Source organism: Amphiura filiformis, chromosome 18, assembly GCF_039555335.1.
Source record: "Amphiura filiformis chromosome 18, Afil_fr2py, whole genome shotgun sequence".
Taxonomy (NCBI): domain Eukaryota; kingdom Metazoa; phylum Echinodermata; class Ophiuroidea; order Amphilepidida; family Amphiuridae; genus Amphiura; species Amphiura filiformis.
This window is the reverse complement of record NC_092645.1, coordinates 43,670,107-43,697,219: the sequence shown is the minus strand read 5'-3', so window position 1 is coordinate 43,697,219 and position 27,113 is coordinate 43,670,107. Positions and strand designations below refer to the sequence as shown.

At 37.5% G+C, this 27,113-nt stretch overlaps 1 protein-coding gene and 1 non-coding gene across 2 annotated transcripts in view; both read left to right on the top strand.

Moving 5' to 3' along the window:
* Window positions 1-15,873, top strand: part of LOC140139178 (acetyl-CoA carboxylase-like) — a 196,268-nt gene extending 180,395 nt beyond the window's left edge. The window contains 13 exon segments of the mRNA XM_072160958.1: window positions 112-209; window positions 890-1,000; window positions 3,664-3,807; window positions 4,716-4,869; window positions 4,872-4,932; window positions 6,080-6,176; window positions 7,426-7,561; window positions 7,910-8,087; window positions 9,673-9,821; window positions 10,901-11,022; window positions 12,567-12,737; window positions 14,430-14,569; window positions 15,288-15,873. Coding sequence (XP_072017059.1) covers window positions 112-209; window positions 890-1,000; window positions 3,664-3,807; window positions 4,716-4,869; window positions 4,872-4,932; window positions 6,080-6,176; window positions 7,426-7,561; window positions 7,910-8,087; window positions 9,673-9,821; window positions 10,901-11,022; window positions 12,567-12,737; window positions 14,430-14,569; window positions 15,288-15,429 — 1,703 coding nt within the window. The 3' untranslated portion in view covers window positions 15,430-15,873.
* A 5,408-nt stretch (window positions 15,874-21,281) lies between these two features.
* Window positions 21,282-21,445, top strand: LOC140140171 (U1 spliceosomal RNA). The gene has a single exon (XR_011857225.1). It is a non-coding gene; the product is annotated as a U1 spliceosomal RNA (small nuclear RNA).
* Window positions 21,446-27,113: the final 5,668 nt, after the last annotated feature.

Here is a 27,113-nt window from a genome sequence, read left to right as displayed (position 1 = left end):
AAGGCACCCATCTGAATGAAGCAGATAAAACCTCTGCAAGGAGACACATGTATATGCCCAGTTACACCTGGTTTTAACAGAATGTGTTACATTTACTCTTGCTTTTATCAGGTCGAGATGATGGACTTGGAGTAGAGAATCTACGAGGTAGCGGTATGATAGCAGGTGGGACATCAAGGGCTTACAATGAGATTATTACTCTCAACATGGTAGGAATATAAATTGCTATTGTTATATCAACCTTTATTCAGCAAATGCAAAATACAAATTACAAGCAATGTAAGAAGATGAGGAGGAACAAAAAACCTAGGACAAAATCTGCCTAAATTAATGCAGAGTGACACATTATACATTAGCAATATACACAAAAATATACAAACACGCATAATACACCAACAATACTAAGCAGGACTGAAAGAACCCACCAAAATGGCAGGGCAGCGGCAGTAGCGTTCACAAACTGATATGGGCTGATCTTCGGAGCCCCAGTCCGGCTTCTACCTAGCATTTCAGATCGTGTAACTAGGCAGGAGGGCCATTTTGCTGAGTTCCTTCATGAATTTCTTAGACAATTTGGATCTGCAGACAAAAGAGAATATCTTGTCAATGTGTCCAACATTTTCTGGGGTAATGAGCCCACATGATCCTACTTCAGAACAAGTCAAATCACAATTAAACCCATTATCTGAAATGTTGGACACAAGGTCAAGGTACTTCATTTGTTTTTGCTCATGGACGTTTGATAATTGGTTTCAAATGGCACAGTTAATATAGTGAGGCAATTGATGCAATTGTTTGTGATGAGGCTTGGACAAAGAATAGTTGTGTATGATTTGCCACCCTATGTGTAATAAGTGATAAAGCAATTGTTTGTCATTGTTCTTTTCAGGTGACCTGTCGTGCAATAGGCATAGGTTCCTATGTGGTGAGGCTTGGACAAAGAATAGTACAGGTTGAGAACTCCCACATTATATTGACTGGTGCACAAGCCCTTAACAAGGTAGGCTATTATATGTGACCTGTTCCGACAAAACCAAGAACAAGTCGCATTTTTGACATTTCATGATTTGAATAAAATTGTAATAATGGACAATAAGCTTTAAATTGATACCAAAATTATATACATAGCATCAATACTTTTCAAGATATGGATAATTTTGATAGTTTTTCCTAAATTGATATTCCAAGTAATGCGCTAATTAGTTCCCTGTTTTACACAGGATTGAATAGCGATTATCATAGTTCAACTGTCAATTATTGATCATTTTGTCGACGGGTCCTTAAAGAACTTTAGCAAAATTACCCTCGATTAGAGAAAAGCGAGGGTAATAAATTTTTGTTTCACTGGTTTCATTTTCTGATATTGGATTTCATAATTTGATCTCATATACCTCGACTCCTGCTGATGTTTGACCTTTTGCATGTCAACACATTCCTGGTGCTCTGGAGGTCAGCTGGGCAGGGGAGTGAGTTTCAGGGCTGGCATTGCCAGAGGGCATATAATATGGTGACCCAAGTGAAGTCCAGCTGGTTAGGATGACAGATTGACCACTGTGTTTTTAAGACTAACTTTCATGCTCATGGCAATTGCCATGGCAACTGGCTGTCAAAGCTGAAAACATTTGAAGGAAGCATGGATTCAAAAGTTTTAAGGATATGTACATGAAATGTAAGTAAACTTCTTTTTAATAAGTACTTTCAAGGATTTGAAAGTCCACTTAGTCTCAAGGTCAAATACCATGAAATTAAGAATTCCGAGTAATGCGCTAATTAGTTCCCTGTTTTACACAGGATTGAATAGGGATTATCATAGTTCAACTGTCAATTATTGATTAAGTAAACTTCTTTTTAATAAGTACTTTCAAGGATTTGAAAGTCCACTTAGTCTCAAGGTCAAATACCATGAAATTAAGAATTCCAAAATTTGACTTTTATGGAAATGTCATCTTTAAAGGCCTATAACTCAAAAATATACCTGGCGACTTGTTCCGGTTTTGTTGGAGCTGGTCACATAATATATGCTTTTCTCCCAGTAAATCTGCATATCAATTACAAAATTCATACTGCATTTTGACCTTGGAGACAGGTGTTTCAGCGGTTCCAAACTGTGGGGGTCGTGGCTTCTCAGTTTCAGTTTTATTAACCAAAAATCATATGAATCAAAACATACGCTATTACAATGGATGGATGACCAAAAAAGAGCACAAGGCTCGTACAAGGTTTGGCCACACTTCTTCCTAAAGTGGTCGCGGGACGTAAAAAAAAAAATCAAAATACTTCTCTGTGCATTAAAGTGTAGGGTACCATAGTATTGGATATATAACCCCATTTTGACTCATTTTAGCATTAAAATGTGCGCAAAGCGCACAAACATTCTGGAAGCTGGTCATCATTGTGATGACTTGAAGTTTGTCCTCCCGTTAGAAATTTTGCCCGATACACCGCTGATAAGTTTCAGTAAGTAACAGCATTGGTATTATGCACCATATTTTTCTTATGAAATTTGGGTCACGGGAAAAAAAGTTTGGGAAGCCATGATTTATGTATTAGTCTGCTCAAAATGCAGTATTCTTGATTTTTCAAAGATTGATTTCAATATGTATTGGGATATTCCATTTAAAATCCATACACTATAGAAGATGTGACCTTCATCTTCCACGCAGGGGGTGTAGATTTCAAATGGAGTCGCCCAATCAGGTAACTCCATTTGAAATTCACACTCCCTATGTGGAAGAATAATATAAGGTAATGTCTTCCATAGTACTGTATGGATTTCAACTGGAATAGCCCAAATTTATTGGACTTACTCCAGTATCATATGATCAACCAAAAGCACTCCATAATACATTTTCATTGTATTTCATTCACATACTTTGATCATCGAGATATCATAGAAGGAGAATCCACGAACCCAGTTCCCTTTGTACTATGATGGTTATGAGTCGATACTGAGCAATCAGGTATGAATGGCGCACTATCGATTTGCTAAGCTTCTTATCTATTGAGCTTGGCCGGGTATGAACCACCGTTATCGCGACTTCTAAGCAGAATGAGGTCATTTTACCCACAAAGCACTGTGGCCGTGACCATAAACAAAGGAAAACAATTTACTTCCGGTAATTTTATAACGCCAATATTTCTTATGGCCAAGCTTGGCGGATCGTAGAAACAACATTGCCAGTCTTGGAAAACCTTTCCAAATCATTTCCACTGGTTTAAAAGTCCCGCAGACACCGCCAGTATTACTAATCACGATCAGAAAAAATACATAAATTCACCGTAACTTTGGAAGGAAAAGAGGGAATTCGATCAGGTTTTCACTAGTAAATCAACTTGAACTCGGAAACACAATGACGCAATCGAAGATCATGTGACTGATGCAAAAGGGCACTAATACCATCCATTTCCGGTACGGGTCACCTAGGGGGGTCGGTTTAAATTACATTTTAAAATAGATGATCGATATTGTCGCATAACGATCATAACATCAAAGGCCGTGTTTGAAGGACTGTACTGATTAAATCCATTCAAGTGATGACTCGCATTGAATAGCGTAATCGGCTTAACCCTATTGAGTGGATTAGGATTTTTCTGTGGAATCTCCTTCCATTAGTAGCTCGATGCTTTGATGACATATTGTGCTGAACCAACATTCAATTTCAGGTACTTGGACGAGAAGTGTACACATCCAACAACCAGCTTGGTGGTGTGCATATCATGTTCAACAATGGTGTCTCTCATGATGTATCCAAAGATGACTATAGTGGAGTAGGGATTCTACTCAAATGGCTCTCTTACATGCCCAAGGTAAGGGGGGTACCTCAGGGTTCAATTCAAGGACCAAATTTTTAGAAATTATATTGCATTGTATCAAACATAACAATTAACAGGGCAAGATACACAATGCATTCAACAAGGCAAGGTAATAATAATTGAATTCAAGAATTGTGTGCCAAAAATAGTTGAACATGTTCTCAACCAACTGTTATGTATGTTCAATGTAAGGGGTTCCTCAAGGCTCGATTCAAGGGCCAAAGTGAAAGGGTTACCTTCCTTCGTTTGTATCAAACATAACAATCAACAAGGCAAGATACATAGTGTATTAAAATATTGTATGCTAAAAGCAGTAGGACTTGTTTTCAAATAGCTGTTATTAATGGTTTGATTCTAGGTCTCCTAATATAGTAGATACACTTATGCTCTCATTATAGGATCGTGAGTCAGGAGTACCCATCATTCCCAGCATAGACCCAGTAGATAGGGACATAGAATTCTGGCCTACCAAGACCCCATATGACCCCAGGGATATAATATATACACTTGTGTTTTCATTATAGGATCGTGAGTCAGGAGTACCCATCATTCCCAGCATAGACCCAGTAGATAGGGACATAGAATTCTGGCCTACCAAGACCCCATATGACCCCAGGGATATAATATATACACTTATGTTTTCATTATAGGATCGTGAGTCAGGAGTACCCATCATTCCCAGCATAGACCCAGTAGATAGGGACATAGAATTCTGGCCTACCAAGACCCCATATGACCCCAGAGATATAATATATACACTTATATTTTCATTATAGGATCGTGAGTCAGGAGTACCCATCATTCCCAGCATAGACCCAGTAGATAGGGACGTAGAATTCTGGCCTACCAAGACCCCATATGACCCCAGGGATATAATATATAAACTTATGTTTTCATTATAGGATCGTGAGTCAGGAGTACCCATCATTCCCAGCATAGACCCAGTGGATAGGGACATAGAATTCTGGCCTACCAAGACCCCATATGACCCCAGGGATATGCTACAGGGCAGGCAGGATCCAGACAACCCAGATAAGTGGCAGAGTGGCTTCTTTGACAGGGGTCCTTCATGGAGATCTTGGCTGGATGGGCACAGACTGTGGTGACTGGAAGAGCAAAGTAAGTAGTGCATAATATAGAAAATTATGAAGTTTGTGCAATGGTGTGGCCAGCTTTTTTTTTTTTTTTTTTTTTTTTTTTTTTTAGGGGCCTGATGGAGCCCGAAGTTGCTATGGAATTGATGGTTTTAATCTACTGTTTGTAATATATTTCAATCAATTTGCAATAAAGGTCTTCACACTGGTTTATCTTGTTCAATCTGTTATAAGTAGTCTCAAAATTAGACTCATATTTGACAGGGAAACATTTGGATCCTCTGAATGGTACAAGAAGTTTGATTGTTCATGAGGGGCATCTTTGAGGTATTCAATCTAGTTTACATTTTCATTTTGAAGGGCACCTCAAAACGTTTTCAGTTGTGAATACTTGGATCTTATATTTTGGTAGTCTGCATCAATTTTCACCAAAATGATTCACTCCAAGCAAATAGGGCTTTGTGAGCAAAGTAAGAGAAATGAAAACTACTGCAAAGATAAAAATAAAATCACAGAAAATGACGAAAAATTATTTTCTAGGCATTGTTGACATAGCGCCTCAGGAAAGAAAGTTTCCTACTATTAAGACCTAACTTTTGAGATAGTTTGTGTGTTTGAAGGTGCAAAATCAACCACAGGGCAGACTATTTTACACCAGTGTTCAGAAATCTCAATCATCATGACAAATCTTTCTGAGTTTCTGGCAACATGACATGCATAGGCAGATAAACCAGAGAAAAAACTCCAGACATACCTGCCTCTGCGGGGACTTGAACCCCAGACCTTTCACTTGTCGGGCAAATGCTCTAACCAAATCTTTGAGCTGTTTAATCTATTTAACACATACGTTATATGAATTTTTTGCTATACAATGGGCTATTCCATTTAAAATCCACACTACCCCTGTGGAAGATTTTGGAAATATCTTCCACAGGGGAGTATGAATTTCAAATGGAATTGTCATATTAGCAGCTCTGTTTGAAACTCACCCTCCCTCAGGGGAAGATTCAGGTTGAATCTTTCTCAGAGGTTGTATGAAATTGAAATGGAGCTGCCTACTGTGCTAATTCCATTTGAAATTCATACTCCCCCTGTGGAAGATATTTCCAATATCTTCCACAGGGGTAGTGTGGATTTTAAATGGAATAGCCCAATGCCTTCTTCTGTTTCAGACTTGGTGGTATTCCAGTAGGTGTTGTAGCAGTAGAGACCAGGACAGTAAACTTAGACATTCCAGCCGACCCAGGGAACCCAGAGTCAGAAGCAAAGGTAATAATGCATGTATGAACTACACCTGATTCCAAAAAAATACAACATTCATATTTTTGGAATTTCGGACAAATATTATCTTGTTTTGCCAAATGAAACATAGCTAAATTCTAATCCTTTAGTTAGTTCTAACTGGCAATAAAAGTCAAATTTAAATATTTTTGCAATTTGAGGGAAAATGGGCCAAAACATGCAATTTTGAATGTTTTCTTACAATTGTAGTCACAAAATTCTAAGACTTGACACAAGTCTAAGCATTCAAGACAAAGAGTTAGCTCATAATTTTGATAACATTTATGTTATGATATTTATGTTATGTTATGAAACAGATTGGAAAATGTGTGTTCCAACAATTATAATGCATAAGTTGACATAAGTATAGTAACGGATGAACTAGACTATTCCAGTTGAAATCCATGCATATATCCCATACAGGCTGTATCAAAATGATTGGTACCCATCAGTTTCCAGTGATATGAACATGACTGTCACATGAAAATGCAACATAGGGTCCACATAATTTGTTGATTAATGTCATAAACAGTCATATAACAATAAATTGTGGTAATTTCGAGAAGGCCATATGTTGCATATTTTGGAAGGAGCAGGCTTTCCAATAACCATTAAAACTGATGGGTACCAATCATTTTGATACAGCCTGTATGGAAGACATGGCATTAAACTCCCAAACAGGGAGTGCAGATTTCAAATTGAGTCACCCATTCAAATAACTCCATTTGAAATTTACAGTCCCTCTGTGGGAGATTAAGGTCTTGTCTTCCATAGGGGTGTATGGATTTCAGCTGGAATAGCTGAGGGTTCATGTTCAGGGATACAAAATAGCACAAATGTTAGTAACTGTTGGCCTTATTGACTTTTATATCCTTCACTGTGTATAAACCACTTACAATCTACGAAAAAAGTCCTTGGAACGCTTGGTACACTCTGTCGAAATTCTGTGCAGAATCTCATATGATCATGGAAATGATGTATATTTTGCCTGGGAACAAGCATTACATCTACAACAATGATTTACCCTTCCCCTCTCCCCATCAATCAATGTTGGAACACATTGGGAAACCGCTGAAGACTTTGGCATTTCTCAACATTGAACGGGGAAGAGGGGGTGAGAGTTTTCCGTTATTTACACGCAAGCGTTCCAAGACTTTTATCAATGATTGTAGTTAATTATGTCAAAGCTCACAGGACCCAACTTAATATTTTCATCTTTGTTTCTTTGATTCACTAGTCTCTATCGCAGGCTGGCACGGTGTGGTTCCCAGACTCTGCCTTCAAGACATCACAAGCTATTCAAGACTTTGACAAAGAACAGCTACCTCTCATTGTATTTGCCAACTGGCGTGGATTCTCAGGAGGAATGAAAGGTGAGATTCAAATAAGAACCAAAATAGCATCATATCCCATTGTGTAGTTCAATGAACTCCATTCAACTATTAAGCCTTTTAAATTGACCTCAAGTAGTGGGTATGAGTTTTGTACCCAAGACAATCAAAGGTCATTACATGAATGTACAAGCATATTGGAGTTAAAGAACTGTGGCTGAGAGATGAGGTTGATAAATGACTTCCTAATGCTCTTGGTGTCACTGGGGGGAGGTACTCAAGTTTGGTTTTGGGTAGGGATGTTCCACTGAGAATGTGACAGGGGACCCTTCAATAGACCAATTATGCAACAACCCTTATGTAATCATTTTACATGTGTTTTATTTCCAGATATGTATGAACAGGTCCTGAAGTATGGATCCTACATAGTAGATGCATTGTGTGCTTACAAACAGCCTGTCATGGTGTACATTCCGCCCAATGGGGAGCTAAGAGGTGGTTCTTGGGTGGTTATCGATCCGTCCATCAACCCACAATACATGGAGCTCTATGCTGACAAAGAGAGCAGGTAGGTGTAATATTACACCCAATTGGGAGCTAATAGTATGTGCATTGTGTGCTTACAACCAGCCTGTCATGGTGTACATTCCGCCCAATGGGGAGCTAAGAGGTGGTTCTTGGGTGGTTATCGATCCGTCCATCAACCCACAATACATGGAGCTCTATGCTGATAAAGAGAGCAGGTAGGTGTAATATTACACCCAATTGGGAGCTAATAGTAGATGCGTCTGTGTGCTTACAAACAACCTGTCATGTTGTACATTCCGCCCAATGGGAGCTAAGAGGTGGTTCTTGGGTGGTTATCAATCCGTGCATCAACCCACTATACATGGAGCTTTATGCTGATAAAGAGAGCAGGTAGGTGTAATATTATACCCAATTGGGAGCTAAAAGTAGATGCATTATATGCTTACAAACAGCCTTGTCATGGTGTACATTCCACCCAATGGGGAGCTAAGAGGTAGTTCTTGGGTGGTTCTAGACCTTCCCAGAAACCCTAAATATATGGAGCTTTGTGCTGATAAAGAGAGCAAGTATGCGTATAGGTGTAACATTACACCCAACTGAGAACGGTTGGGTGTTTTGATACTCCAGTTGATGCTGCTTAATACTTGTATAGGTGTAATATTACACCCAACTAAAAAATGTTGGGTGTTTTTGATACTCCAGTGCTGCTTGAAACGGACTAGCTTTAAAAAGGAAAGGAGGTTAACAGCTATCTACAATCTCGGAAAAAATGTGTTCGAACACCCACCGTATTAAATTCCCATGTTCATCTTAGTATAGTGTGCACGCTATATGAGTCACTGGAAACTAAGAATTATAATAGAGTTCTCTCAATGGCTTGATATATCTTGACATAAAATTTTTTTTAAAAGGTGCATGCAATAACTTTCTCTGTTCATGCTGCCTTGTTCTGTATTTTATCAGTCCGAGTCCAGTGGCGTAACTATGGTTGGTAGCGCCCGGGGCAAGAAACAATATTGGCGCCCCTACCCCCACCCGAGAATATCTTAGACGCGGGGGTGTGGGAATGGCATCGGCATTATGATATTAAGTGAGGCCGATTTGGCGCCCCCTAGTGGTAGCGCCCCCCTAGTGGTAGCGCCAGGGGCACGTTGCCCCCCTAGTTACGCCACTGTCCGAGTCATATGACCTGCTACTGTGATTGAGGTCTTAGTGTATTACTCCTTATTATTTCATTGGCTATTTCTAATAAGCCCAATCGGCATTGGAAGTTTGCAATGCATTGTGGGACAGTTTTTGCAGTTTTAGGACACTTTGTCCTTTGACCTTTCAGAAATATTGGGTTTTTGTACATACAAAATATAATCTAAAATGTTTTACAATATTTAAAACAAATATAAAAAATATCAGTGTTTTATAAATTAATTATTTGGTATTTTTAATGATCAAAATTGTGACAATAATAAGAAAATTAATAATAATTACGTAAATATTCCCGATATGTCAGAGGTCAAAGTGTCCCAAAACTGCTCTCAAAAACCGGACGTTAGAATGGCGATTGGGCTTATTGCATCAAATATATAAATGGTTTGCTCAAGCTCATATTTATGTATCTCCTTTTTCAGGGGTGGTGTGTTGGAACCAGAGGGGACAGTAGAGATCAAATTCCGTAAGAAAGATCAAGTGTTGATAATGAGGCGTATAGATCCGGTGTGTAGGTCTATCTTGGAGAAGATGAGCACTACTTCTAACTTGACCAAAGAGGAAAAGACTAGTGAGTAGAGTGTTTGTCATTCTGTCTGTCTGTCTGTCTGTCTGTCGTAAGAAGGATCAAGTGTTGATAATGAGGCGTATAGACCCGGTGTGTAGGTCTATCTTGGAGAAGATGGGCACTACTTCTAACCTGACCTGAGTAGTGTTTGTTTGTCTTTCTGTCTGTCTGACTGTCAGTTTCTGTTTGATTCTATATATGTACAGTGTATATGTCTGTCTTGGTGTGCTTGTCTTCTGTTTGTCTGTCGGTGTCTTTTATCTGTCTAGTATGAAGATTTAGCTCAAGTCTTCCACAGAGGGCGTATGAGTTTTGAATAGAATAGACAATTGGGTAACTTCCATTTCAAATACTCACCCCAGTTGTGAAAGATATAGGTAAAGCCATAATACAGGGGAGTACTGACCAATTACATTTGAAACACATACTCCTTCTGTGGAAAATGTTTCCAAAATCTTCCACAGGGGTAGTGTGGATTTTAAATGGAATAGCTCAATATATCACATTTCTTTAATTGACCAGATCGACAGCCTCAACTCCCATTTTTCCTCATCAAGATTGAGATTTTGGTATCAGAAGAAAGTTCATTTTATTCTCATTACCCCTGTAAAATTTAACACCTGGAATAAGTTTCATTTAGATGATACAAACAAAAACGTAACTGTGAACATAATACCTGAATGTATTTGGAAGCACTACACAGTGTATGAGTGAAATTATACCATATAAATTCTTTTGTATTTTTTCTACCCATTCTTCTAATTGGTTACTATAAATAGGAGTATGAAAGAGTGATGGCTCATTAATCATTAATGCTCTGGCCAGTCTATGGCCATTAACTTCATAAAAATTCCAAGTTTTGAGATATTTTTTTTAAATATCAAGAGCTATCTTAAGAACCACTGAGCCAATACTGGGCTTATTAGTACTCATTTTGATGCATTTTTCATGCTGATTTCAAATATGGTCATTAAAATTTACAATTCTGAAATTTTTTAATTTAGAAAAATTTAACTTGTCGCCTGCAGTCGACACCAGCATGGAGAGTGTTAACATTTGTCTTTATGATTCATCATGTACAGAGCTTGAGAAGCAACTGAAGGAGAGAGAAGAGAAGTTGTACCCCATCTACCATACTGTTGCCGTCCAATTTGCCGACCTTCATGACAGAGCCGGCCGTATGCAAGAGAAACAAGTCATATCAGTAAGTTGAAGAAACAAAGCAATTAGCCATTTTCACAAGTCATATCAGTAAGTTGAAGAAACAAATCAATTAGCCTTTTTGACAAGTCATATCAGTAAGTTGAAGAAACAAAGCAATTAGCCATCTTGACAAGTCATATCAGTAAGTTGAAGAAACAAAGCAATTAGCCATCTTGACAAGTCATATCAGTAAGTTGAAGAAACAAAGCAATTAGCCATTTTGACAAGTCATATCAGTAAGTTGAAGAAACAAATTAGCCTTTTTGACAAGGCATATCAGTAAGTTGAAGAAACAAAGCAATTAGCCATTTTGACAAGTCAATAGTAAGTTGAAGAAACAAAGCAATTAGCCATTTTGACAAGTCAATAGTAAGTTGAAGAAACAAAGCAATTAGCCATTTTGACAAGTCAATAGTAAGTTGAAGAAACAAATCAATTAGCCATCTTGACAAGTCATATCAGTAAGTTAAAGAAACAAAGCAACTAGCCTTTTTGACAAGTCATATCAGTTAGTTGAAGAAACAAAGCAATTAGCCTTTATGACAAGTTACTACAATTGAAAAAAACAAAAACATTCCACACATTTAGTAACTTTTTTAGCGGGTTCGCCGTCGGACAAGTTTAGAACTGTCATGTTTTCGTCAGGAGTAGCCACCAAAAACTTTTATATTAGCAGATAGGTGAGGTCTCTGTTCTTGTTCTCTGTTGACAACAGGCCGTCTTCAGTGACCGGCTCTTTTCAGAGCCATCAGTAGGCAAGGGATGGCCTATATGTCTCATTATTAGGTACTTTGTCCTGAAGAAGTCAGAGCTACTCCTGACAAAAGTTTGTCCGACAGCGAACATACTAAAAAAACCTACTAATTGCTATGAACTCCTGTTGTAAAAGCCTATCAGTGGCGTAACTAGGTGGACTGGGGGTACAACGTACTCAGGGCGCCACCCTTAGGGGGAGCCAAATTGACCAATTCAGCATCGATTTTGGCCCCTCCAAGCGATGAAAGTAAAAAATGTTGCGCGCTTCGCGCACAATTCAGCCTACTGTTAGTTGAAAAAAAATTTTAAGACCGATATTCAACTTCTATAGTAACCCAAATTAATTAGTGGTAGGCCTTATTTGTCCACAATTTTGCGCAATTGTTTCAAGAATTGCCTGTGTCTAAGATATTCTCCGGGGGGAGGGGGTAGGGGCACCGATTTTGTTTCTTGCCCCGGGCGCTACCAACCCTAGTTACGCCACTGACAGTGTTATGATGCAAGGGGATGTAAATAATGACATTACAATGATTACAAAAAAATAGACGCCTAAATAATAAATGATACTTAATTAAAGAAAATAATGAGTATAGATTTTTTTTTACTTCCACACCTAGTTATGCCACACCTAGTTATTTATGTTTTACTTTATTATTTATCTTCTCAAAATTAAGCTGTGAGAGTTTGATCATGCCCCAGTGTCCTGCATTGTGGTTCCAGAACCGCCCTTGAGGCGGGCATACATTTTACGCACTATAATTTACTAATCTAATTTATTTTCACCAATAGGAAGTGCTACAGTGGCGTACCTCTCGCAAGTTCTTCTACTGGCGTCTGCGTCGTCTGATTCTAGAGAACAAGGTGTATGCCAAGATCAACGCTGTGAATAGCAAGCTTACAAGAGGCGAGATCAGCTCTATGATGAGACGGATCTTCACTGAAGATAAGGGCACTGTCAATGTGAGTAATGTAACTGACGGTTTAAGCCATAATGTATGCTGTGAATAGCAAGCTTACAAGAGGCGAGATCAGCTCTATGATGAGACGGATCTTCACTGAGGATAAGGGCACTGTCAATGTGAGTACTGTAACTGACGGTTTAAGCCATAATGTATGCTGTGAATAGCAAGCTTACAAGAGGCTAGATCAGCTCTATGATGAGACGGATCTTCACTGAAGATAAGGGCACTGTCAATGTGAGTAATGTAACTGACGGTTTAAGCCATAATGTATGCTGTGAATAGCAAGCTTACAAGAGGCGAGATCAGCTCTATGATGAGACGGATCTTCACTGAGGATAAGGGCACTGTCAATGTGAGTACTTGTAACTGACGGTTTAAGCCATAATGTATGCTGTGAATAGCAAGCTTACAAGAGGCGAGATCAGCTCTATGATGAGACGGATCTTCACTGAGGATAAGGGCACTGTCAATGTGAGTACTTGTAACTGACGGTTTAAGCCATAATGTATGCTGTGAATAGCAAGCTTACAAGAGGCGAGATCAGCTCTATGATGAGACGGATCTTCACTGAAGATAAGGGCACTGTCAATGTGAGTAATGTAACTGAGGGTTTAAGCCATAATGTATGCTGTGAATAGCAAGCTTACAAGAGGCGAGATCAGCTCTATGATGAGACGGATCTTCACTGAGGATAAGGGCACTGTCAATGTGAGTACTTGTAACTGACGGTTTAAGCCATAATGTATGCTGTGAATAGCAAGCTTACAAGAGGCGAGATCAGCTCTATGATGAGACGGATCTTCACTGAAGATAAGGGCACTGTCAATGTGAGTACTGTAACTGACGGTTTAAGCCATAATGTATGCTGTGAATAGCAAGCTTACAAGAGGCGAGATCAGCTCTATGATGAGACGGATCTTCACTGAGGATAAGGGCACTGTCAATGTGAGTACTGTAACTGACGGTTACAGTAATGTATGATTTCCATCAAATTTTTATTTTGTTATTCTTTACTCAAAATGCTGAAATAATAATATATAATACACATGCTCCCCCAATTGATTTGAAAATGTATAAAATCCTATAGCAAAATTGCCAAAAAATGGCTTGTTCCCCCTCCCCCCCCCCGCCCATCAGGCCTGGTGCCCCCAAATCATGGTCAGTGCCCACCTCCCATAGGAAGACTCATGCTATGTCACTGTCCCAAACCAATTAATTGGAACCCTTTTTTCCATATTTTTCTTCGTTATGATTGGTTGTCAAAAATTGGAAGGAAGAAAAAAAGCTCACCAATCAGACCACCTCTTCTATATAAGGAAGAAAAAACAACCAATCAGAACTCCTCTTATATAATTCTCTTTTCTTTATTAACAGTCTTATCTATGGGAGGACAACCAGTCTTTATGTGCTTGGTTGTTAAAATGATCCAAGGAAGAAAAAAGCAACCAAACAGACCACCTTGTCTATATAAGGAAGAAAAAACAACCAATCAGAACTCCTCTTATATTTTCTCTTTTATTTATTAACAGTCTTATCTATGGGAGGACTAGCAGTTTTTATGTGCTTGGTTGTTCAAAATGATCCAAGGAAGAAAAAAAATGCAACCAATCAGACCACCTCTTCTATATAAGGAAGAAAAAAACAACCAATCAGAACTCCTCTTATATATTTCTCTTTTATTTATTAACAGTCTTATCTATGGGAAGACAACCAGTCTGTATCTGATTGGCTGTTACAAATGGACAAGGAAGAGGAAGAGACTGGTAATTCCATCATCATGGAAAACATCAAGGCCATCCAGAGAGATCAAGTTATCCAACAGATTAGAAGGTAATAAACATGAATACTCAATGAAAAACTTATTTTATTAAAAATAGTTGAAATATATGAGAATTTGTGTTGTTGTTTTTTTGTTTGTTTGTTGTTTTGTTTTTTTCAAATCAAATTCTCAACATCTGTTGAAGAGATTGTGATGAGGGTATAATGTTTTCAATGTTGGTGATTAATATTAGGTTGACACGCTTGTGCTATAATAATCAGGGTTTTCTTTAATGCACAAATAGCACATATTTATGCGTTCATGTACTTTGCGTACCCTTTCAAATCCAAAGTGCAAAGTCCAAAGCATACAAAATCTTGAAAACATACGCATTAAAATATTCCACAATTTGATATAGAAATACCTGATATTTTCGTCTGGGGTCATGGAGTCCACTTCTGGTTGAGACCGTAGTTACTAACAGAAGAAAATTATTGTTCTCTAAGCACTTTGAACAAGTGCTTGGAGCTCAAAGTGCTTAGAGAACAATAATTTTCTTCTGTGTAGTAAATTAAAAAGAACATGATTTAATAAGAAAATTTATGATTTACTTTTCCTTGTACCTCTTCCATTTTGTATTTTTGTAATATTTATCTTCAGTTGTTCATCTTTGATTGAAAATAAATAATTGTAAGTGATTGATTGATTGATTGATTGATTGATTTCAAGAGATCTAGTTTATAGGTACTCTAACATTTATTTATTATATTTTATTTTTTCTATCATTAGCTTGGTACAGCAGAACCCAGAAGTGGGCATGGACTCAGTTGTACACATCACTCAGCAAATGACACAAGCACAGAGACGGGAGGCATTACGCATACTCACTGCTATGGAAGAGGCTGCAGATCTAACAGAAAATAGTCCTTAATTTAAACATATCACCAGCAAATGACATGGGCACAGAAGCGGGAAGCATTAGGCATACTCACACATGTTATCAGAGGATGTAGATCTAACAGAAAATAGCTCTTAATTCATATGAATTAGGATAGTGTCGGGACTTATTAAAACACGGAAAACATATAAGAAAATAAAGTGTTATTATGTTCTAAAAATCCTAGGTCACAGGCACAGAAGCGTGAGGCATTATATATACTGTGATATCAGAGGCTGTAGATGTAACAGAAAACAGTCTTTAATTCATATGAATTAGGTTAGAGATTGAACAGAAAAAAGTCCTTTATTGAATTGAATTGGGATAGTGTAGGGTCTTCTTAAAACATGAAAAACAGACAAGAAAATGAAGCATATTAGATGTTATAAACAGACCAATATACAGGATATTTTGCAAGGGATGTGAAATTTAAAAAAAATGGACAGTATTCATAACAGCTCCTCATTTCACACCTGGGTGGAGAGGAGTAATCGTGATAAAGTGCCTTACTCAAGGGCACAACACGATGGCATCGCCGGGGCTCGAACCCGCAACCTTCCTATTTTGAGTCGTAGCCTGTTCCGCTCGGCCACCGTGCTCCCAACATATACCCTGAAAGGTGAACTTTTTTCAGAGGGACAATGGAACTTACCTTATTGTCTGTTATATTTGAAACTCATACTTCCTCTTGAAAGACTGTAGCTAAATCTTCCACAGGGAGAGTGTGGATTTCAAAAGGAATATAGCCCATGATGTGAGTTGATACCTTATTCAGTATATTTGTGTATAGCCATATCCATTGACCAGATAACAAGAATTTCCTGCAGGGTAAATTAAAGAAATTTGTGATCCAGTTAATATTTCTGACCCTGCATGTTTGGTAAAGACAGTTATGCAGATAAAATGTGTGACCAGATCTGGTCCAATCAGGCTTAAAATCAGAAATAATGAAACTCAGATATAGGCAAAAAGTAAGGAGAAAAAACATAAGAAAATTGACATATAAAAGGTTCATAACTTTGCCACCAAGTATTCAAGAGACTTGGGGATTCAACATCAGTAATTGTATGTACTGAGCAAGTTAGTAATGGTAGTAACTCAATTTTAAAAATTTCTGACTTTGGCCTGGGTGAGTATTGATGTGTATTACAAAGATTTTATTTTATATTTTATGTTATAGTATTTAATCACGTACAGCTACGTATCAAACACAGTAATATGTTTTTGTTTGAGTTGGGGGGTGGTTTCCATCAAAACATATTAAAAACTAATATCGGTTATATAAAGGTCATAAAAAGATTTTTAAAACCTTTTGTAGGAAAAACACTGCAACAACAAAATGTTGTCAAAATGGTATTGTAAAATATTGTATTGCAAATATAGTTTGTCAACACTGAATAGAATGTTTTAAGACGTTTTATACCCTTAAATATGCTCTTTATATAACCCAACATTTAAAACATGTTCTGTCAACCTTTTATAACCTTGGGGCCCCAATTGTAACCCTTACAACCCCCCCAAAAAAAAATGAGTTGACTGTGTATATATGTATTATGCTTCAATTGAGGGTCAGTACAGTTTGACCCACATTCCCTTGTCAGATTTTCCCTGGCTGCCCCCTCGATTGCAGAAGTCAAGTTACGCCACTAACTGTGTGCTACCCACAATGACTAACAGTATAATATGTAAACTATGTAAATGCTTTAAAGCAGAAATTCATATAACAGTAATCTTCAACTCTTTCCATGCGAGTGTTGATTGTGGATGACAAGTTCCACATTTTTTAACAAATTCAAAAATTTCAGAATTGTAAAGTTTCATGATCATATTTGGAATCAGCATGAAAAATGTATTAAAATGAGTACAAACAAGCCTAGTATTGGTTCAGTGGTTCTTAAGATAGCTTTTGATACTGATGTTGAAGCCTATGGCTAGCACGCAGAGCATTAAACTGATTAAATGTGATCATGTAAGACTTAAATGGGGTGTGTTTCTGCCTTGATATGTGTGTTCTGTCCCTATACAGTTTTCTCACAAATGTACAGAACTTCTTTTATAAAGTGTGACACATGCTTAAGATATAGCTGTGTCATCATTTATATCAAGTGTGACTTTTAATGAATGTATTCAAATGAATTGGAATTTAACTGTAATGGTTTGATTTTAATGTGATATTGTGTAATCGTGCAACTATTTTTATTTTGTTAATGTCAAGGCTAATTTAGGCATTAATTGTGCTATTCCAGTTAAAATCCAGACACCTGCTATGGTAGACATGACCTTAATCTCCCACACAGGGAGTGTGAATTTCAAATGTGGTTACCTGAATGTGTGACTCCATTTGAAATCTACACTCCCTGTGTGGGAGATTAAGGTCATGTCTTCCATAGGGGGTGTATGGATTTCAACTGGAATAACCCATTCAGTGCTGTTATCTATTTAGTTAACTCTGAAGGGTTGGTGCCAAGTTGGTTAAGCTCCCATTAGGTCGAAGCTACAAGGGTATTCCAAATTCCTGCAGAGTTTGGAAGAAATGATCTTCTGTGGAAGTTGTATTTTTGGATTTTCACAGAAAGGATGTGTGCGGGGATGTGTGGGTCAGCTGTATGAAGCTCCCTGTTTGGAAGTAAAATGATCGAGCGGCAGATTTTGAGCTCACTTGATTAGATTTTGATTTTAATTATTGTAATGAATTAGATTTGTGACACAAAGACAGATTTTGGAGTTTATAGGGTGAACTAATTGAGATAAATGAGGTGGTATAATAAAGCTTAAATGTTTCCAAGAGCTGGTCAGTAGAGAAGAACATTTTATATAAAGAAACTGGAAAGACTTAGAATAACTAAAAAAAACAATAGATTTAGGTTAGGATTAGTGTTAGGTTTTAGGATTAGATTTAGAATTAGGATAAGGGTTAAGATTAAGAGATTAAGGTTAGGATGAAGAGATTGATTACAGTAGCTTCCAGAGAAGTACGGCAATCTTTTGCTCAGATTGAAATATTTTGAGATAAAATGATGTTCACTGCCTCGTTAGTTATGTTGAAGTGATGTTTGTGGCAAACTGGGAAATATTTTGAGATGAAATGTTAGTATTGTTGTAATACTTAATTAGCAAGATGTATGTAACTTTGTATATTGACCAAAGGATACAGATACGCACAAATAATTGTCATCCGCTTGGAGGAGAATAAATGAATTGCTAGATTGTACACAATTGAAAGTCCAAATTATGTAAGCCATAGTTATATATGGTTGAGAAATGCTTGTTGGAAATGATGACACTATGCAATAAATATATCAGTGAATGAATGAATGAATGAATGAAAGAATTGTTTTCTTGTGAAATTATTTGTCTCTTGGTTTTGTTTTTGGGTTTGTTTTATTACAATTTTGCTAGTAAGGCGGTGGAAAAAACCACCATGTTTTACAGGCGAACAGACTTTTCCTAGTATGGTCGGTTGGTTAGGATTTTTTTTATTTAAAATTTTTTTTTTCTGGAGTGTAAAATTACCCTAAAATGTCAGTTTTATTTTAGTATGAAGATATATGAAAGCACATAATATAGATGATTTTAATACATACAATTTCTGAATTTTTTTTTCAACCAATTTTGGTCAAAATTTATCAAATTAAAAAAAAAAGAGTTATGCATGATTATGTGTATTACACTGCTCCATAGACAATGCGTTGTAATTTCGTTCTGGTGCACCAGAACGAAATTCAAATTTCACGATATCTTTGCAAAACGAATTAATCTGCAAGAAATATTTTGTACATAAACATTATATAGCCAGAGGTTTCCAGTGATATAAAAATCTCAACTTTTTTTGAGAAAGTGGGGGGATGAGGCTGTGGATCACGAAATGCCCCTTTAAGGCAACAAAATCGTTGTGTTGCTTTTGCCTGACGAACTCGATTTTGAAAAAATCATGTTAATAACATAATATTTTGTGGGTGGGGGCTAATCATGTGTACCCCAGGGGTTAATATGAGGAGGGTGCAAGATGTCAAAAAGCCAAAAAGATTTTTGTCACAAGACCTATTGTAACACCCAAAAAATTTCTCATGTGTGTCAGCTTTACTTGCATGCCTCAATATTTGAGTGCAAACACCGCTAGGATGTGGCTCCCCTCTGACCCGCCTTAAGGCCATATTTTGTTTTTTGTGTGCGAAAAAGAATGCTGTGAAAAACAATTTTTGACTATTTTAGCCTTAAATGAAGGTGTGTTTTGCTATTTTATGGGCCAGTGCACGGGAAATGCAAATTTGTTAAATTTTACCCTAGGTCCCAAAACATGGTGTTTTTCCGATGCTAAAAAGGAAGATGCACATCGCAATTGTTTTTTTTAAATTTTTTCTTCTATTAGGATTTTTAGGGGGATGTCACCATGGAAAAATTTAGGGGGGGGCCTACGTGCCAAAAACTTTTTGACAACCTCTGTTTATACACCCGAAACTTTTTTAACCCCCCTATTCAGAACTCTTCAGAACTCCTAAAAAAATTTATGAGCCTCCTACAGCTCTCCTTCCCCACCAGGTGGTGGATGACATGATCGAGCCGGCAACTTGTGAAACCGCCCGGCCGTATGGCATTTTCAATATACTTGGTTAGTTTATGGGGTTCATTATCGAACCCCAACGGTTTTAGCTTGTATTTATATTACTTATTAACATAGGCCCATTTGTTTGTGATATTTCAAGCGTTTTAAAATTTCAAAATAATCCCATTCAATTACACGAATGACGATGAAAATTTACTGAATTTAGGGACTGCACGTCATACACCACCTGTTCCCCACCAAGATATTCCTGGGTGTCGAAAGGGAATGCTTCAAATAAAATGAGGCCTATATTGAAAAAGGAGGTTAAGGAAATTATTTGAAATATAAAAAAGAGAAAAGGTTTTTTAAAACGGCTCATTTCAAATGAAACGAAGGTCGCAAGGAACTAATTGGCACCAAAAAAACTGACTCGAAATGAAAAGGTTCTAGCTGGTTCTAGGCTATTATAGTGGTGTAGGGATTTTTGTGCATAGGGCCTACTCAAAATTGACAAGCAAACTAAATATTCTTCAGTATAGCAATAATTATGTTCCTATAAAACTATCTTCCGATAGCAAGATGTCTAGATAAAGTTTATCTAATAAACCTATCTTCAGTAGATAGCAGTACAAAGCTATTTGACGGTTATATTGTTCAACAAATTTTCATTTAAGGGGAACCAGGTGGTGGCCGCATTGCATTCTCTAAATTCAGTAAATTTTCATCGTCAACCGTGTAATTGAATGGGATTATTTTGAAATTTTAAAACGCTTGAAATATCACAAACAAATAGGCCTATGTTGATAAATAATATAAATACAAGCTAAAACCGTTAACCGTTGGGGTTCGATAATGAACCCCACAAAACTAACCGACTATATTGGAAAATGCTATACGGCCGGGTGGTTTCACAAGTTGCCGGCTCGATCATGTCATCCGCCGTCTGAGGGGAACCTGGCTAGCCGAATTGATTTATGCACATGGCAGTGAACTTCTGCGGCGCGTGCCTAATGAATAATTAATCAGTATTTTAGCCCCGCCCTTCAACCTTTGTCAACGTCAAGTTAAAAGAGAATTAAAATGCAGCGATGTTTTACAAATTTCCTAAATTTGAAATTAAATCAAATCGGAAAGAAGTAAAAAAGTAAAGAAGAAATTTATTCAGCGCAATGCAAAGAGAACAAAATTGAAATTGAATTCAGAACTTGATTTTGTGATACAACTTCACAAAGCGCTACTTGTGCAACACCATGGATTATACATTTAACTTTTATTCCGTTTAAAAAATGCTACGTTGCTAAGCATACTTACCTGGCGCAGGGTAGCTTTGATCATGAAGGCAGCTCCCCTATGGTGAGGCCTTGCCATTGCACTTCGGCGGGTTGATACCCATACGATTCCCCCAAACGTGGGGAACTCGGGCGTATAATTTATGGTAGTGGGGGACTGCGTTCGCGCTATCCCCCGACTTAAAATACAAAGATAGAAAAATTCGGAAAAAGTCTTCATTCAGTTCATCAGAACATGTTCATTGTGTACTGTGTAGCCAATATTTTCCCCAAGTGAAAATGCTGATGATATTTCCGTGATGGGTGTTTTAAAATTTAACCATTTTTATGCCCTTCACAATTGAGTTTGCTGTTTCCCTAGATTTTTATTTGACATTTTCTTACTTTGATCATCTAAACTATGATGCTTAACAAACAAATAACACCCTGTATTATTATCAATGCATAAAATCAACCATAATTTCAATAGAATTAAATCCACAGTGCCAAAATGTACTGTTGATATTGGATTGTGACCGTTCGTTTCAAAATAAGGGAAATAATAAGTAATTAATAATTAAAAGTTACCTTGTGCCTTTTTAAAAATCTTAAACTAAGTACTCATTGTGAAGGGCCTAATACTCTAATACCTGCTTTTAAAACCAGGACCTGTTTAAAACGTACTTTTAATCAGTGGCGGATCCAGGCAGGGCAGGGGTACACCTGGTCGCCCCCAGTGTTGTATTACCCCCCCAAAAAAAAAAAAAACACCTAAAGAACGCATATCAAGCCACCAAGCACTCAACTTATTTAGCGTAATAACAGTGTAAAAAATAATGGTCCACGAAATGGCTTTAATTGGGCTTTTATTTATCGCGTAAATTGGGCCTTTATTTTGAACTTTTTTCAACATTCTTAAGGGGGCACATCCACCCTCAGACATCCCCTTGCATCGTGCAAGCGTGTTGCAAAAACCTTCCATTGTGACCCCCGGCTCTGCCACTACTTTAATATCTGCTTTTGAAAATCTTACATGCACAAAATTTTCTTTAAATAGTTTTTCTATGAAATTGGATGAGAACAGTCAAGGCATTTGTGAAACTGCATGCTAACACTGCAGCTGACGAATGTGAAAAAGCAATAGGCCTATATGCAAATAATAATAAATCCCATTGTTCTATATAGGATCCCCAAGTCAATTTTACAGGAAATTCGGGTAATCATTAAAAGACGATTTTCTTTAACTAACTACCGTATTCGTCCGAGTATAGTCCCACGTTCGAGTATAGTCCCACCCCCATTTTTCGAAAAATTCCAGAAATTGTAAATTTGTCGGTTTTGGAGTGTCCCTGGACCTAGACCTAGACCTAGATGCTAGGATCATTCATGGTTGACCTAAAAAAAATCATTAATAGACTATGACATGAATACAAATTATCAATTTTATTAAAAATACAATGAATTTTTTTTTTTTTTTTAGGTCAACCATGAATGATCCTAGCAGTTAGGTCTAGGTCCAGGGACACTCCAAAACCGAAAAAAAAACTTAAAAAAAAAAACCCAATTGTGAAAAATGTTCACCTAAAAAACGGGTGGGACTATACTCGGACCAATCATATTTTTGAAACAGGTCAGCTTTCAGATTCCCAACGTAATGGTATGATTTCCTTCTTGTACAAAATAAAGATCCTTTTAAAAAGGAATGTACTGGGATGTGATGTGCTCTTATATCAAATTGGAGACCCATCACACTGCTGAATGTAGGGCCTAGATTACAAAATAATCTCCAACGTTATGGCCAACAGATTAAGATCAGTCCATGCCACAGGTGATTATTGAAGATGTGCATGGGTTACCAGGGCGCACAATTAATTCAAACTTATTAATTTTACGTGATATTGTTAATTATTCTATAAAAAAGAAAAGAAAGAAATAAAGCATTAATTGCTCTCTGTACCTTCCTTTTTAGCACGAAAAACACCAACTTTTTGTCTCAAATAAGGTAAAATTGCAAAATTTTGTGCGCTTGCGCGCACTGGGCCATAAAAAGTTTGGTCTGAAATTGAACATTTTGCTCGCGCAAAATAAATCCCAGTAAAACCGGAACAAAAATTAATATGCTCGTTATTATTCGAGTTCTTTTGTAGTCGACAAAACGCCTTTTTTTAAAGGTGGGTTAAGGGATCCAAAATGAGCGTTTATTGCGTTTCGACAGTATTTTTTATGGGACATGAGAGCGCCTCAGACCTATCGAATTGCATTCTGAATACGAAGCATGTCTTTCTGATATCAAATAATTTTCATTTTTTTAAATCACAATATAATACAAATTTTATGACAAATTATAAAAATTTGATATTTTTCAAATTTTGATATATTACAGTCCTCGAAGTAATTATATAAATCTAATGATATATTCTTAAAGTGTATGTAGCAGGGAGGAAAAAGCCGACGGTCAATTGAAAATTTTGACCTTTCATATTGAAGATATGGATTTTTTCCCAAAAAGACCTAAATTTTTTGGTGTTTTGGGGAAAAAGTCCATATCTTCAATACGAAAGGTCAAAATTTTCAATTGATCGTCGGCTTTTCATCCCACCTACATACACTTTAAGTATAAATCATCAGATTTATAAAGTTTACTTCAAGTAGTGTTAAATATCAAAATATCAATTTTAATGATTTGCCATAAAATGTGTATTAAATTGCGAATTTCAAAAAATCAAAATTATTTGATATCAGAATGACATTCTTCGTATTCAGAATGCAATTCGATATGTCTGATGTGCTCTAATGTCCCAAAATAAATACTGTCCAAACGTTCATACCCCAGCCCTTAAATGAAGAGCTTTGTTGCAAAAGCCCTTACATCCACTTTTTGAGAAAAACAGCATTTTTTAATTGTGCAGATAGATAGAGTGTTGATGAATAGAAACTAAAAGAATAGGTTTGGTACAATTTTCAAGTCTTCCTATTTATTTTATTATTTCTTTTATATCGCGCCTTTTGTGGGTGTAAAGGGCTTTTGCAGCAAAATAAATTTACCCCTTTTCTAGAAACCACCTTTGCAATCAAATTTGAGCCCATTTGTTTGCACTAGGCCTACTTTATGTAACTTTTAAAATTAAATCCGGCAAAATGAAATTTTTGAGCATTTCCGAAGCTACAGATTTGTTAATTACAATGATTTTTTTCAGACATAGTGACCCAAAAACGGTTCCTTTTGGTTTTAATAGTTAAAGAAAATGTTTTGCTGTATAATAGTAATTATACATTCATTTTAAGTTCAGATTTCCAGAAATTCCTATTTCCCAAACGGAAAATATACGATATCTCCGGAAAGGAAGGTGGTATGAAGGTCAAACAACTATTTTTACCCACATCATGTCAATAACTCAATTTCAGCCAAAAGTGAATGTAAGGGCTCTTGAAACAGCTCTTCATATAATTGTTGCGATTTTTTTTTAAATTTAGAATGGTATAAAGATTCTGTCACTTTCTGTGGGCTCAAATTTGAGTAAAAGTGTTCAGTTTTAGTAGTTTTTCGTTTTGGACACGTTTTTGTACTGTGGTCGTGCACACTCTTTGGCTCCTATTTGTTTTAAAAATCTCATTAAAACTGTGGATCTTCCGCAAACAGATTATGATGAAATTCATGGTGTTGATGTCATGGATTTTGAGAGTGTTGAGAGATTTAAAAAGAGTGGGTTTGTGTGGGTAAGCTAAAGTTAATTGTTGCAGGTCCGAATGATTCCATTTTGCAGCAAAAATATAGACTCGATCATTATTTTTCCCAGCCACAATTATGTTGCAAGTCTTTTTACATCAAAGCCGATTTTTCGCAAAAAAAGTCTAGGCCTACATTTCGAAAAATCCCAACTCTGGATGCCATTAATTACAGCTGCCCACCCAGTAAATTGTTTTCCCTGATTTGAGGGCAAAAATAAATTAAATTGCCCGCCCAGTAAATTATCCTTAAGTTTACCTCCCCCCACCCTGACCAAGAAAGCTGGCTATAGGCTCCTGGGGCAGGGGCAACATAGTCGGGATCTTTGCCATGGACTGTAGTTTGTGGTAGTGAGGGGGGGGGGGGGGTCAACACCGTGACCGGAGGGGCCCATCTGGCTAAGCCATTTAATTACCCTAATCCCAGTCTTGAAACGATGATTGCAGACTCAAACCTCCATGTAATGATAGAATGATGCCACACTGACTGAGCTGTGTTATGTTTATAGCCTACAGGCGTTATAATAAATGGATTTACCCCCTCAACGGTGAATTAACGCCAATGGTGCCAAGTGACAAAATGTTCATTTGAACCCGTGTTTTCCGTAACACCTTATATTTGTGTACAAATGGTCCAAATCATACGTCAACATTATTATACGACGTACGCAGCATAATGCTATACTATGATATGGAAAAAAATGCCTGCCGAAGTAACGACGAACGTACCGTACTGAGTTCAGGGTTTCAAGAATTTAAAAAGAGACTGACTCCACTTTTCATCAGTTGGGGCCTACTATTAGTTAGGACCGGATTTACCACAGGGCCCAAGATCGGGGAAGGGGAGACCAAATTTGTGAGGATAAATAAATTAAATTTAAAAATTTGGAAAAGTGGAAGAATTTAGTGAACTTGTTCTGTTTTGAGCCTAAGGTTAACAGGGGTGTGTGGAGTGGGGTGGGGTGTGTGGTGAGGTGGGGTGGGGTGTGTGTGTGGACCAGTCATGTAATTCTCTCCTATTGGTCATGCCCCAGGGGTCATGTAGAAAAGGGTAGGATGTCATTCGCCAACATATGAGCATTTGTCACCTCTTACTCAGTATAACAAAAATAGGTCTGTAGTTTTTTTACGGTATTTGATATAATGTGGATGGGCGTTGGGGGGTGTGCTGTGGGGTGTGTGTGTGTGTCAATTTCTATCGGTCGATTTTCTCTAGTAGGCCTACCACTATGACTATGACAATGGGACGATTTTAGTCAGATACCGTATTAAACTTTATACGAGGGTCATTCAAAAAAGTTCTACCTCCATCATCGCATCTCAGGATAATTGAAATTTTCTGTTAACCTATTACCCAATGGCAATGACCACCCATTTTTTCCTGCTACCCGTGAATGACCCCTCATATTTTTCAAATCAGGTACCATCATTTTTCATGTGGGCTGCTCCTAGTGATTAAGCCTACTTCAATTTCAATTTTACAATGCAAAGACCCTCCCCCGCACCCATCATTTACAGTTTTCAGCCCAATGGCTCCCATTTTTGCAGGTCTTTTTGGCCCTTTTTTCAATAATCATATTTTAACCGAAGGCAGGCCCCTACTTTTGGAGGGCTGGTATGCACCACCCGTCAGTAGGCCTATTACCTGGAGGTGCCCCCTTCCCCGAGGACATTTTGGCCACGTCAAATTAAAGGTGCATAATCCGGAGTCTGGGTTGGAAACCGTTATATAAAGTTTATTATGTTTTGGTCATAAACGGGGGAACATGTCCGGGGGGACGTCCCCCTAAGATAACTGAAGAAAATAAAGCCACACGCTTCTTTTTAGCCCCCAAACGTCGGCTTCGGTAGATACAACATAGTTTTAACCGAAGGCAGGTCCCTACTTTTGGAGGGCTGGTAGGCACATACCCGTCAGTAGGCCTATTATCTGTATATGGAGGTGCCCCCTTCCCCGAGGACATTTTGGTTAAATTAAAGGTGCATAATCCGGAGTCTGGGTTGGAAACCGTTATATAAAGTTTATTATGTTTTGGTCATAAACGGGGGAACATGGGCATGTCCGGGGGACGTCCCCCTAAGATAACTGAAGAAAAATAAAGCCACGCGCTTCTTTTTAGCCCCAAACGCCGGCTTCGGTA